Raw genomic sequence first — 14,624 nt, forward strand, 5'->3', positions numbered from 1 at the left:
TGAGGTGAGATGATCTATTTTAATGAAACCCATTATTTATATATTTACACACAAACAAACAAAAAAGGAAAACAACAAAAATAGATATTACAGCTTAATAAAAATGACAACTGAGCACTGTGGGCTGGAGGTGGGATACCCACCCAGCAGCACACCCATCCTGATGTGCCACCTAAAGGCCTCGAGACAGGACGGCAGGAGGGAGACAGCAGGTTTGACCCACAGATCGTCCTATCCGCTTCCTCAGGGTTCCCTTGTAGTTTGTTCCTGGCATTCAACCCATCATGTCATTCTTCCTGATCAGGAAGGTGGATGGATATAGGAGGTGGGGTGGGGAGTACAGGAAGGTACAGGGCAGGATGGAAAGAGTAGTGGAGAAAGTCTGAGGAAGGGTAAGTTATGGTGGGTGGCTAGGAGTTAAACAGGAGCAAGAAGCTTCTGTTTGTCGTCCTAGAATCTGGCAAAGGGGAGAAAGAAGAAATGGGAGGAGACTGGAAGGGGGAGCTGGGGAGGAAAGAAGACTTGTTTATCTCTCATTGTCTCTGTCAGGCAGTTCCACTTCTTTATGTTAATCCCAGTCTGAGCCTGGCCCAGAAAGGTTCCAGTGACAAATGTGGTTTCTGTCCCAGTGGGACAAATGATCGAGAGAATGAACCACAGAGCTGCAGGAAAAGCTGGGGTTCTCCTCAGAAAGACACAGCACCCGGCTCCCGGGGAGCAATGAAGAGGACATCAGCTTTGGCATTGATGCAGTAGGTGATGACGAGAGAGAAGACAAGGACGCCAAAGCCCACCGTCAAGGTGATGAACTGCAAGGGGGAGAGAGGTGCTCGAAGATTATCTCAGTGCCGCTTGGGGCTGGGAGCCAGGACATTGGAATTCTGGAGCTGGCTCCAAGTACCAAGTTCTGAACAATCATAAGCAACATCCCCCGAGTCTGGAGACTTATAGTCTCCACATTTTAAAAGAGAGGTAAAATACCTCTGTTATTGCTTGTCTAGTATTACTTAGACTTTAAGCATCTTGAAGACAGGACCCATGACTTTGACTCTCCCATGGCAATTACACTCCTGACTTACTTGTGACAGATACTTGACAAATATTGGATTGACTCATCCCAGCTATGCCAGGTGGGAATGCTGGTGGGAGTGGAACTGTGAAAGGACTACCTGGGGACCACAGGGCTAGCAGTGTCTCCTTGGGTCTCTATGAGAACATATCTCCAGAATGAACACAGAATCAAATTATCAGTGAAGATAAGCTTCCTAATGGGGCATACTAGCTGACAAGGGGCAGATGTGCAGTAGGTTCTTGTAGCAAATCTGGGCCAAATAGGAAATTAAGGGGAATATGAGACAAGAGGCAATAGAGTCAAATAGATCTCTGCCACCACCTGTCTCCCATCTCACCTCGAGCTCTTTGCTGGCTATCAGGAATATCCGGGCACGGATGTCTTTCCAGCGGCTCTCAGTCCATGTGGAGTACTCAGTAGAGCCCCACTGCCCGAGTTCAAAGGCAGGGGACAAGGCCCTGGCCAGTCGTGCTGTGGAGCGCACACACCGGGGAAGCCGGTCCGTCTCGTTGAAGTTCAGAGGGCCCTGAACCCAGGTGTACTCATATAACTGCACAGGAAGACATGCCAGAGCATGGTCTGAGGTGACCCTCTCTCACTCACTCCCTTTACCCTTTAGATGGTCCTTTTCACTCAGGCTACTGCCTGTCCAGCACCCAAGTTGCATCCCTCCACCTCTCCATCCCAAGCCCTTGGGTCCAACTGGGCCTAGGAGAAGTTCTAATTTTCTGAAGGGAAAGGGACCCTCAGGGCACCTCTGACACCCACTACCACTTACATCCTTGTTTTCACTGGGGACTTTACTTGGATCCTGGCACTGCTCTCGGGTAAGGTCGGTCACCTTGCCGGTCAAATTTGCCAAGGCACACTGTACAACGTAAGTGGTGTTGGTAGGGCTGGAGACAGCGATATAATGCTGAAGAGGCCCGTCACCTGATTGGAAACCACAGGGAAGGGAAGGATTTGGTGGATAGATGGTGCAGTGCAGATGGGCAGAGATAGGAAGAGCCCCAGATTGGCCGGGGCCAGAGAAGAGAAACAGAAAGGGAAACAAAGGGGAAAAAAGGAGAAAGGAGAAAGGAAAAAGGAAAAAAAAAAAGTAAAGATTAAAGCAAAATGATGACATTTTTTTTCTACTTTTTTCCTTGGCTGAGGGTCCCATTCCCACATCAGGTGCTTACCCAAGTAGGACCTTAGGTCCTGCCTGAGGATAGACTGGAACCACGAGTTGTTGGCTTTAACCAGGAAGCCATAGAGCAGGCGGGTAACCTAGGATTGGGACAGTGAGAAGAGAGAGCTTTGTGATTTGGATCCCAGGGTGATTAGTGAAGGTCCAGTCATGGAGTAGAAACCACACTGAACAGATAGACTATGGGGTTAAGGGACAGTGGCCGGCTCATGAGGATACAGATGAGGCCCAGTCAAGGGCTCCCTGGGGTGTCAGGTATCTTCACAGGCACATACAGGCACGATGAATTCCAAAGTGTGGGAGACCAGGTAAGGGACAAAAAGGCAGAGGCAGCCTGCAGTGTAAATGGACAGAAAGGAGTAAGGGCCCATTTATTCTTACTGTTTGGGGATCAGCCTGAATAGTGTCACTGAACTTGGTTCCTCCTGCAAGCTGGTACAGTGTGCGTCCCAGCACTGTGGCCACATCTGCAAGAGCCTGTGGTAGGTGAGGAGGGGAAATGAATGGCCCACCTCTCCTAACCCCAAACAGTAACATTATAACCAACTTCACTGTATTCCCCATGCTCCCACCCAGCCCAGGCCAGTGCTACCTTGGCAGTGTCTGTCACAAAGTTCAGGTCCTCTTCAGGGCTCTGCCATTCAGGGTAGCTCACATTAATGTTCTCAGCAGTGTCGTAAATGCTCTGGTAATAGCTGCCAGGAAAGCCAACATGAGCCTTGGCTACACTCATCCAGGGCCCTGCCCCTTCCCTCCCTCCCTCAAATGCCCCTTATGCAGCAAGTCAGTATTTCATTTTTTCATCATCCAGAAAGTGTAGAGGGATTAGGATCCCATATTGAAGAAGGTGTGAAGAATGAGGAGGTAGAAGTGAGGATGGCAGTGGTTAGTTAAATACAAAGACTTTTCCAACAGACAAGGTAGAATAGATGAATGAGGTTAGAATGCAGGAATCTCATCTCCGGAAGATCTTTAAACATAAGAGACACTTCTGTGGGCTGGAGATATAGGAGCATGGCAAAAATGACTTTCAGTGAAGCCTGACACATATTATCCGAGTGGTTGTGTGATTATTCCAGTGAACATTTATATTGAGGGGGGCTGAAAGGAGAGGGGCATTAGCACATCTATTCACAGATATATTATACCACGCTGTGTCAAACTACTCCAACGCTCCTTGGGGAGCCCCAAGGAAATAGATCTCAGAAGTAGGACTAAGAGAAGAGAGCTCCCAGCTTTTATGATCTATAAATGCCTGTCTCACACAGAATCAAGTCAGCCACAGAAGTCCAAAATGTGTTCAAATGATGAATTACCCTTCACCCTGAAGTGGTATGGCTGACAAACTCGGGGAGGAGAATTGACCCTTTGCACAAGAACTGTTGCTGCCCAAAGTAAATGAGCAGTTGCTACTTGACTGTGGTCAGAGAACCAGAACTTATGCATTTTCACTCAGAAACTCCTTTGACCTGTTGGAAGAGGAAGGCAGGCTTGGGTCTTAGCAGTCCAACCTGAGTAAGAAGTGCCCTGTTAGCCCAGGGCTCAAGTTAGAGGCAGTTCAGAGGTGCCTACAACCAGGAAAGAGGTGACTAACAGGCGTTAACCCTTATTTCTGGAGCTACCTCAACTGTAGGGAACACGATACGCTCATATCGAACTACGTGTACTTACCACATGGCAAGAACATGCAACATTTCAGAGTATGGTTTGTGGCACCCTTGGTGGCACCCCAGACAAGGACGGTGCTCTCTCCCACACCTTATGAACCCTATTACCATTTCAGTGTCCTTGTTTGAGAAGATGCCCTCTACTGGCACCCCTAGCCCCCAAACAGGTTGGGGAGGTAGAAGCACGAGCAAGGATTATGCAGGAAAGAGCTAAGGTGAGAATTGTTTTCTAAGGTGAACATCAAGTCAAATGAGGAGACCAGGTTAGAGATGAATAGGCTACTGAACAAAGAACACAAACTGACCAGAGGTTTTAGAGAGGGTGGTGTGGGGAGAGGACACAGCAGTGATCTTTCTTGACACAGAAGTCATCTCTCTGTGTACCCTGGACCCTTGACTGCAGAACAGACTCTCTCCAAAAAGGAAGAGGACACAGGCTAAGTAACCCTTACCGGTTATGGAAGACAGTAGCGTGGTCAGCAAGAACAACACCAGAGATGTTTCGAGCTCGAAGAAATCGCTGCAGAGAAGATGGTGGGAGAGGCTGGGACTGGTTCACCCTCCTGAGAATGACAGCAGGGACACCAGCACCACTCTTCTCCAACGTGGTTTGGAGATGCTCCACCTGGGAGGGACAAGGGAGATTAACTCATGAGAGGATGGGGAATAGCAAGTGGGAGGTCTCTTTTAGGCCTAAAATGCTTTCTACTTCAAATCCCCAGCCTGGGGAGTTGCTCTAAGCCTTTCTAAATCTAAATTCCTCAAGCGTTTTTAAATCAAGGCTGTGTGAATTTCCTGTAGCTCCTACCATCCTTTTAAAATTAGAGCATAGGCATGTTCTCCCTCCTGGAAGCATACCCATGCCTTTCTTCCACCTCAGATGTGCACCTTTACTTTTCCCTCCTAAACTCTAAGTGTCCCCATGAGACTCTTAACCAGGAGAGCAATGGGCAGCAGCAGCTCATCCTGGGCTAACCCTCTCAATCTATCTCCAAGGCCCTCTTTTCTCTGACCTCCCAGTGAGCCAACAGCAGCCCCACCTAGGCTCATTTCTTTCCTATAACATTTCTGGAGAGCCAAAGCAGCCCCACCTAGATCCTCTCCTGTTGTTTCTTTTACCCTAGGTCCTTCCTTGTTTCACAGTTCCCGTTTTAATAAAAATACTCTCAAAAAAAAAATTATGGCATAAAGAAAGAGGAGGCCTGTGTTTTTTTGTATTTATAGGTAAACCCCACGCTCCTTAGACCTCATCTTATCTTCAGTAGATGCTTCAGTTATTATTTGTTGTGTAGAACTGAAGGAACAAATAATATTACAAACCAGGTAATCCAGTTGGCAAGGGCTGTAGGAGCCCAGAGCAGGGATGACACTGAAGCTGCAGTGGCAGGAAGAGACCTCATGGGAAAAAGAAGCCTAAAGCTGGATGTTGAGGGGAGGGAAGAGCTTGCACAAGTAGTGAGGAAAGTGAAGGACATTTTGGGTTAGGAGTCTAGCATGCCAGGAATGGGGCAGCACAACCTGGACAACTGGATTCATGGGGAAGCTGGTAGAGAAGCGGGCCAGTCACTACCCTGTCCTCAGTGGCCAGCAAGTTTGCTAGGAAGCAAATGATCAAAGAACTACCCATCCCATGGAACCAGTGGTTCTTACTAGGGATCTTTTAACAGTCCTGGTGTTTATCCGTTAGCCAATACCCAACTTAAAGGTCCTGTTGTCACAGGCCTTGGAGGCTGATGGGGATAGGGCCAGGGCAAGGGGGTGCCCATATTCTGAGCTGTTGAAAACAGAAGTGAGGGAGAGAGGTGCCCAGATTACCTTGTTCCGTACTGACTCATTTTTCTGAGACACAGGATCTGTGTGCATCCAAAGCTCTAGTGAATTTCTTAAGGCCACCTGGGGGAAGGATGAAGAAGCAACACTTATACTCAGTCTGCTGTTCTGAGAGAAAGGAGTGGGTTCAAAAGAGAAGTCAAGGAAAGAGATAGTGGTACCTGTAGTGATGGCAACAGAACAAAAGAGGAGGAAACTTTAAGTTGGAAGGAAGGGGGCAAAGACACATGCTACACACCTGTCTCAGCTCCACGAATGAGTCAATGTTTTCTAACTGCACAGGAAACTTGCCCTTCTCCATATCATAGACCATTCTCGAGCTACCAATATAGTCAAAAGTTTCCTGAGGGGTAGAGATAGGTGGGAAAGGGAGAAGGGATTCCAAAGGGTTAAGGTTGTCTTGGTTCTTTGAGGCTAGATCAAACCTCTCAGCACCAAAGCTACTATCTTATGGCATCTCAACTGCTGGCTAGCTTTTAGAATCATGTGATTGTACCCTCTTCCCTACCCTGCCTCCCACTATGACTATCCCTCACATGTATACACATGACCCCTTGAGCCTAAAAATGGGCAGAGTGGCTTCAGTAAGGCCTGAGGCAAACATCAGCTGCTATGTGCCTGCTTCCTGTCCCTCCCATATTTCTACCAACTCAGCCATGGCTGCTATTCCCTTATTCTAGGGCCACAGTGTGGGTACAGGGAGAAAGCCAGGAGGCTCCTGTGTGGAGGTGACAGTAAAGGGGTCCAGGGAAAAAAAGTAAAAGAATGCCTCAAGTAGATGGCGTAAGTAGGGGAGGGAGGGGTGGGCAGTACACCACTTCCAGGTCAGGGTGCAGAGCCTTCCTAAAATGCGGGGCTTTGAAGGGGAGTAACATGTAGACACATCCAGAAGCTCTATACTGAGTAACAACTTAGGTCAAGAACTGAGATCTTCCCAAGATGATGGCCACTCCCACCTACACCCACCCCGACTCCTACTCCTGGCCATTCCACTCAGGCCAGAGAGCCCTTACCCCTTGGAAGAAGACAAACATGATGTTGTGAGGCAAGGTGGTCACATCGGGGGCCTTGTGCAAAGCTTCAGCTGCAGCCAGCTGGGTGACGAAGGAGGCAACAGCACTCTCAGCCCCTGGGGCCACGTTCCAGAAAAAGGAACGACTGTCCAGCTGAGTCCACCAGAAAAGGCAGGGAGGTACAAATTAGGACCAGGCCTAAGGTCCCTTCCCCTGTTTCAGTCAAGAGGATACTCATGTCCTGAAGTCCAGAGTCCCACAGGCCAGCTCCCTCTCCATTTGAGCATCCCCATTACAGTCACTATGAAACCTGGTATGTGCAACAGAGGCCTGCCTGCCCCCACCCTTTTAAAAAATTTTATTTTATCTATAGAGAGAAGGGAAAGGAGGGAGAGAAACATCAATGTGTGAGAGAAAACATCAATTGGTTACCTCTTGCATGTGCCCCAACCGGGGACCAGCCTGCAGCCCAGGCATGTGTCCTGACCTGGAATCGAACCGGCGATCTTTCGCTTTGCCAGAGGATGCCCAACCAACCGAGCCATATGGGTCAGGGCAGCCTGCCCTTTCTGTATCAGCCCTGCCCACTCTGATCAGAGACCAACACTTACCTGGGTGGCGGCAACCACAACCCTCTCATCAGGTTCTAATGTCCCAGATGTATTTATAGGCTTAAGCATGCTCCATACATTGTAGTCGGACAGGGGATCACAAACGATTTCTGAGCAGGACACAAATAGTGAGACATCAACAGTGTAAGGGAGAAGGTAGCTAAAAAGAAGGTATGGAACACCTCTCTGACCAGTGCCCCATAAATTCTGTGAGTCACTATCTCTGTTTCCACTGCCACTGTCTACTTCAGTGACAACATGCAATTGTTGAGAACTATTTCCATTTCTCCCACCAGTGCTCCCTGCCTATGTCCACTCCTCCCCTTCAGGTCTCCCTACATTCCCTGGCCTGGTCCCCTAATCCCCACCGAGCACGCCCAGCACACCCAGCAAATCTCAGATTTGCCCTACCTGGGTTGATGCTAAAGGTGCTCTGGATAGAGCTGCGTCGCATGCAGGTGACAGTGCTGATGACAGCATGCATGTGTGAGAAGAGCTGCATGGCACACAGTGGGAAGGCCGGTGCTGAGCCATTCTGACTCAGGTTGTGATCTTGATAGCACTAGAAGGGGAGATGGACCCCACTGAGGCAGCTAGCTGGAGAGCACCTCCCATACTTCTCAGAAAGAGGAGGGCCCAGCTCTATTCTGAAGCCACTCCCACATCTGTTCCTGAGCTATAGTTGTCCAGTACTATCAGAGGATCTATAAGGTCAAAGAGAAAAACTCATCAAGAAATGTGAAATGACTTAGTTGGGACAAATGAAATCACCCTGTATCAAATGATCCACCCAATTTGGAGTTTCAGTCACTGTTCCTAATGCGATTTGATGTAAACAGCACTGAATTGGACATCAAAAATCAAATCCAAGGCAGCTTGGACATCAACTCACCATGTAACTATGGATAAATCTCCAGAATGCTCTGTGTGTTAAAATGAAGAAGCTAGACTAGAATTAGAGACTGTTAGAGTTGAAAAGAATCTCAGAAATTACTGAACTGAATCTCTCAATTCCTAGCCCAAAGCTCTTTTTACCATAATAGGGGTTCTTAACCAGGGCTCCATACCTTGTTTCATATTAAATATCCTTTACATTTCCTTCCAGTTTAAAAACCTTTAATGCTGTAAAGGCATGAGACAAATGGGAGGGGGGAATGTGAGAAAAATAAATTTCTTGACTCTTCTTGAAGCAGCTGTCTTTCAGAGAGTGCACTAATAGAATAAGATTCCTTCCAAACAAAGGACTACAAAATAATTCTAACTGGAATTGCTAGGAGCTGGCAGAGTCATTACCTGCTTGATGACACTGGTTTCATTTTCATCTTCAAGAAGAAAGATGGGGAAACTAAAGTCTTCATAAGCCAAGCCATTGCCCAGGTAGTTCCACTGTATTTCCCTGCAGTGCGCAAACTCTGGCCCATAGGAGTTGGAGTAAACACCTAAAGAGGAGAGGGAGGGCTAGAATGTTAGGACACCAACCACTTAAGGACCAGGTGGTGAAGGCTGATATTATAGAGTCACAACTAAGAGTTCCAGGAAGGGGACTCAAAGATGCAAGCATCAATCTGTCTCTACCCACAGTAAAATAGGCACTGGTATCCGGGAGCCCTACCTGGCCAAGTAGGGATCTAAGCATGTGATAAAAAGTGAAGGTGGAAGGTTAGTGGAAGAAGGAGAAGCAGGGGAGGGAAGGGATGAATGGCAAAAACAAAGAAACACTATCTTCTATTTGGGAGTCAGCTGCTCATACTACATATAGACACAGACACACAGACAGATACCCCCCGACCCCTACCCCTACAAAAGTCATGAGACTGATGCAACAATAAACTCTGGGTGACAGTACACTCCATCGATCCTTTAGGGCTCTTACCAAATCCATCATTAGGACACTGTACACTAGGAGAGAAGCCTGAGGCAGGACTGGGCTTAGCCAAAGACACTGCAAGACCAGCAATTCGACTGGTGCTACCCTTGAGCTTCTCCATCACCTTCCTAGAACAGGGAGGGAATGACAAGAAAGAAGATAGAAAGGTTATCACGTAGCCTAATATCCTGCCCCCAAGGATGAAAACAAATGAGGAATTATGGGAATCAAATTGTTGACTCATTTCTTGCCTTTTCGGTCTCTACCTTCTGACAGGATTATTACCCAATCTGAGCTCAGGGCTTAATCTCATCTACCCTGTGTCTGAGTGACCATGTGTAACCCTCCTCCTTCCCTGGGGTCTTTACTCACTAGAACTCTACTTAGGAGGTCACTGAGATAATTTCTTTTGATGGTGCATATTTCCTTCTGAGAAGTACTCCAGCCCCTGTCCTGATCAGACCAGGAAGCCAAGAGAAATGTTCACTCACAAGTGAGGACTGTTCACTGAATTTCCCACTCTCTGCATGCAGTTTCCAGCAGATACATACAGTTTTTACCTGGTAAAGAGTGTGCCCTCCAGCAGAACCACGTAAGGGGGGTTGGGACCATCAGTCAACACCCACTGCAGGTCCTCTTCTTTCTCCACTACGTGGATAACCCCTGTGTCCCCACTAATGGAAGCTGCCAGGACAGAATGGGTCAAATTAAAACTCCCACAGTTGGCAATTCTGACTTTGCCTGACTCTGCAGATCATCTATGCCCCAACATATCACAAAATATTTGGGTTAACACAGTCATGTCTAGACTTGAACTAAAGAGCTGAAAGATTCCCCATTTCACCCGAGGACTACCAGGAGGGAACGGAGGACAAAAGAGACCAAGAAATCTACTCAGGAGGCTTTGTTCATTAAAGGTCAGAAAGGCTCTGTAATCTTTTCTTGCCCTCTTCCCTCAACTTCATTTAGCCAAATATACAAGATTCTAGGACGGCACACATAAAGTATTCAAACTTGTATTTTCTCTAGAACATGGCAGGCTCTAAATCTCTAGCTCGTCATTCTACCATTGAATCTTCCTTTATGAAAACATATGTGCAGATTCCATTGGCCTCAGTAGCCTCCTTAGATCTCCATTCCTTTGCCCTGTTTGAGAATAGCTTTACTTGCTTTTGGCCAGTTTTAGGTGAAGTTCCTCAAGAACTCTGAGGTCTCCAGAACACAGCTTCCTTAAATGGATTAGAGATGCGCTGATATTGATTCCCCTCATTTCTTGGGAATTAGGGTTTCCAAAGACCATAGGCTGGTCACCCACAGTCAGGAAGAGGCTTGCCCATTACCCCAGGATGCCCTACAAATATCATCCATTTCGATATGAGCCAGAATGCCATTTTCTATGTGTCTCATGACATGACAAAGATTGGGAAGCACTGCACTAGAAGATGGATGACCCATAGTCAAGAATGCTTTGAGTTCCATATAGCAGTATCCCTCAGGTTCCTAGTAATCCATGCAGAGACATTGGAGGGTCTCTCCATGAGTCTTCTCCTCGCTGAAAGTTAGATGTTATTCACAAATTGTTTTAAAACAGTAGTTCTCAACCCTAGCTGCGTATCAGAATCACTTTAGAGTTTTAAAAAACACAGATACTTGGGCATCAGATCTACTAAATTACAATCTCTAAAGGTAAGGCTCAGGTATGGGTATTTTCAAAATATACCACATGTGATTCTTTAATATACACAGTCAGGAATGAGAATTATGGCTATAGATCAATGCTCTCAAATACTTGCAATCTGCATGAAACAAAAACCATAAGCACTGTCAGACTGCCAGCCAGGTAGTATTTTTCTCCCATGGGATCTAGTAAAATCTAGACATGGAAGCAGGTCCCCAAAATTCAACTATGTCTTATATACAGTAAATACTTAAGTTTATGTTGACAGTGACAATAATAAAAATATTGAGGAATATCAGACTCTGGAACTTTAGTAGTGATCTACCTACCAATAATAGTTCTAAATGAACAAAAGACGACAAGCCTTGACACAGCATTTAAAACATGGGCAAAGAAACATCTAGGCTGGTAAATAAAACATACACAACTTTAAGGAGGACAGGAAGAAAACAACCTATGACACTGAACTTAAAAAACCTGGATTCTGATTTGGTTTCCCATGACTGACTATGTGGTCTTAAGTAACTTGTTTACTTTCTCTGGACCTTCAATGAAGAGAAGTTTTTCCATCCCTGTTTATCTCATATTGTGGTAACACATTAATAAAGGTAAGAAAAGAAGAAACTAAAAGAAACCTACATAAGCTCTTTGAGCACTTTAAAAGGGTCCAATAGAAACAGAGCATTGTAATCAGAAAATAAAATCTGGGCCTCTTTCTCCTTAATTTTATCATGCCAGCAATCCTAATTAAAGAGAGTATAACTTGCTCAGGACAGACAGATATGATAAAAAAAAAAAAAAAAAAGGTTATAAATGAGTAGGTTGAAAACGAAACAAGATCTTAAATGAGGAAGTGGCCAGAGTCCAGCCCCTCCCTGCTGGCTTCTCTATATTGGCAATTGGCTACTTCTCCGCTTCCCACAGAGCTTCTCTAAGAACATGCAGTAGAATGACCCATTCCCAAAGGTGGTATCTTGGCAGCCAGCTCCAGGAGGATGGGGTTCTAACCTTTCGCACTTGAGTGGCATTCCAGCAAGACCTGCAGTTGGATCTCAGCCCACAATGGCCCCGGCTCCCTTTTACCCACAAACCCAGTTTAGGAACTAAGTCCAACAAAAATTTTATTTGGAACTCTTTGGAATGAGTTAACCTACTCCTAGCACCTCCTATAGCAGAGACATGGGACAATGAACACAGAATATAGCTCAGGGAAGGATGGGTAGTAAAGTATTAACTGCCACCTTGAGCAAGTCCCTCCCTTCTCAGTGTTTCAGTTTTCTCCTACCAAACTGGAAGGTTTCAGGAAATCACACAGTACTGCTGAGAGCACACTACTTACTCAGCATCATCAATAAACATCTGCTAAAGGCAGTCTGACTTTCAGCTTTGTACAAGTATACACTGTTTTCATAGGACTAAAATGAAATTCAGAGGTGACCAATTTGATGATGAAGGGGCCAAGATCTGATTCTACTTCCTGCTTACCAGCAAAACTACATTCTGACAGAGCTACTTACTATCCACAGAACAAAATCTAAAGATAGCAGGTTAAGCAGAAGAAGAACTGGGATTCAGCCTTTAGACCACAACCTTTTCCCCCTTTCACAGTTTTATAGTCATGATGTCATGGTACTGTTTTGAAACACATTTAAAAAGCATGAAGATGAATGGAAGTCCTTTACTAACTCCTCTTGCAATTATATGGCTTTCTTAATGCCTTCTCTTCAAATAATTCATTGCCTTTAAAAAGCCCATTTTGGTTCCAAAGAGGTCATTCACAGTGCAGATGATGACTGGACTCCCTAGAACATGAAACTTCTTTCTCCTTGGAGAATAGCATAGTTTTCTAATTAACCTACTGGGTGGTTAAGAGTCCTGGCTTACGACCTAGACCACCAGGACTCAAATCCTGGCTTCAACACTTAATACCAGGATGATCTTGGAAAAGTTACTCAACGTCTCTAAGTCTCAGTTTCATCATTTGTAAAATAACATAATAATAGTAACTACATCATGGGTATTAAATGTGATGCCTGTTTAAGAATCTTAGTATGCAGCATTTACTAAATGTTGGCTCTTCTTAATTATCTTGCCTGGTTTGGCAAAGTGGTTCTCTACCAGTTTCCACCCACATAACTTAATTTGTATGCTAAGACTCCCAAGCAGGACTTGGATCTTTATATCTAGGGCACAGACTGATATATCAACAGCTATGAACACAAATCCAAACCTGAACTCACAATGGCAGCCAATCTGATGAGTGGCATTGAGCAGACGGACACAGGGAGCTGTTTTATTTAAGGGGATGTAGATCTTCCTCTCCACTGAGTTTCCCCCACACAAACCTGCTCAGAAGATAAAAAGTGTTAGAAAAAACTAAGAGTACTTGCCTTCACCTTGTCATTAGCTCACTGTATGGCTTGGATATATCATACTTTCTGAAATGTGACTAATGTCCATTCTTCTCACTTCTTGGGCACATTATTGGAACACATTATGCACCTACCTATCATGTGCCTCAAAGGGTAATTACAAATTCTACACAGAGCAACTGACAGTGAAGCTAAAAAAGAGAAAAAACTTCATTTGTGAAAGGCATTTAACCTCAGATGTACCAGCTTCTGGTTGCACGGGTGACCACACCTCTATTTTTCTAGCGTATGTGTATATTACTAATTTGTTAATAAAATGGCTTCCAGTCTAAGAATATAGATTGCAATTTAAAATTCTTTGAGACATTTTTCCAGGAGTCAAAACAGAATTGGGAGAAAACTTATGCCACACACCTGTCAGTTAATCTATCACAGTAGCTCAGTTTGTGTGCGCGCATAGTGTGGGGCAGTCATGGTTTCTCCTTTGGGGATCTCTGAAACCAATGTGAATTTGGGGAAGGTATGGTCATGGTTCTACACCAGTATGTTTGCATTTTAAGACTTTACAAACTAGAAAGCCATATATCATTATAAATGCCTCAAGTTCCTTGAATTGTTTCACGGTCTAAACAGTTAAGAATACTCATATTGTACTTTTGTTTCACTTTGCTGATGAGACAAACTGAGGCACAAAGCACAGGGACGTGGGTTTACGGTGGAATCAACAGAGGAACAAATGAGGCATCTCTTCTCTTAATAAGCACTGTATTGCCCCAATAGAATGAAGCTGTTTTCATCTTGAAATGTCTAAATGAGTAGGGAAAGAAGCTAAACTGACACCTGTCCTTTTAGACTGTGGGTGGGGTGGCTGGGGCCCTGGGGCAAGGGAGGCATCCGGATAAAGTGGGAGAGTCTAGGAGGCCTGGAGAAGAAAATGGGGCGATCTGGCGTGCCGCGGGGGAGAAGGGACCTTCAGGTCCAGGTGAATGGGGAACTTCTGTCATGGGAACGTAAGAGAACAAGGATTATACGATGGAGGGACAGAGGGGCAACGGGAACCAGAAGGGAGACGGTGGCGCCCGAGGCTGAGCCGATCCGGAGGGTGCTCCTCACAGAGTGGAGCACACGGGTAGGGGAGGCCTCACCTGCCAGGAGAACGCAGAAAGACAGAAGGCGAAGAGGAACCCGACTTTCCAGGTCAGCCACAAAACCACCCACAGCCGTGGCCATCTTGCCTCTCGGCAGAGCGGAAGCCTCTGTTCCCCTGTGGTCTGACAGAGGCCTCTCTAGGCCCGCCCTGGCGCGGTCTCGGTTGCCCCGAGCTC

At 46.0% G+C, this 14,624-nt stretch overlaps 1 protein-coding gene across 1 annotated transcript; it reads right to left on the bottom strand.

Moving 5' to 3' along the window:
- Positions 1-14,622, bottom strand: NCSTN (nicastrin). The gene is made up of 17 exons (XM_054563118.1): positions 14,445-14,622; positions 13,168-13,272; positions 9,810-9,933; positions 9,256-9,377; positions 8,676-8,821; positions 7,794-7,944; positions 7,383-7,492; positions 6,772-6,924; positions 5,997-6,101; positions 5,744-5,821; positions 4,381-4,553; positions 2,854-2,956; positions 2,643-2,738; positions 2,254-2,341; positions 1,851-2,005; positions 1,410-1,622; positions 1-809 (listed from the first exon to the last, which is right to left on the bottom strand). The coding sequence occupies exons 1-17, from the start codon at positions 14,527-14,529 to the stop codon at positions 687-689; spliced, it is 2,130 nt and encodes a 709-aa protein (XP_054419093.1). The 5' UTR covers positions 14,530-14,622; the 3' UTR covers positions 1-686.
- Between the last annotated feature and the right edge of the window lie 2 nt (positions 14,623-14,624).

Source organism: Pteronotus mesoamericanus, unplaced genomic scaffold (assembly GCF_021234165.1).
Source record: "Pteronotus mesoamericanus isolate MK-2021 breed Mesoamerican mustached bat unplaced genomic scaffold, CSHL_Meso_final scaffold_705, whole genome shotgun sequence".
Taxonomy (NCBI): domain Eukaryota; kingdom Metazoa; phylum Chordata; class Mammalia; order Chiroptera; family Mormoopidae; genus Pteronotus; species Pteronotus mesoamericanus.

What these genes read in the sequence shown, in the direction of transcription:
- NCSTN (XM_054563118.1), bottom strand. Translation starts at nt 14,529, where the DNA reads ATGGCCACGGCTGTGGGTGGTTTTGTGGCTGACCTGGAAAGTCGGGTT. An exon ending in TGTTTGTCTTCTTCCAAGGG is followed by an intron (nt 6,102 to 6,771) that starts GTAAGGGCTCTC and finishes TCTACCCCTCAG; the next exon opens with GAAACTTTTGACTATATTGG. An exon ending in TCCCCAGTGAAAACAAGGAT is followed by an intron (nt 1,623 to 1,850) that starts GTAAGTGGTAGT and finishes CTTCCTGTGCAG; the next exon opens with TTATATGAGTACACCTGGGT.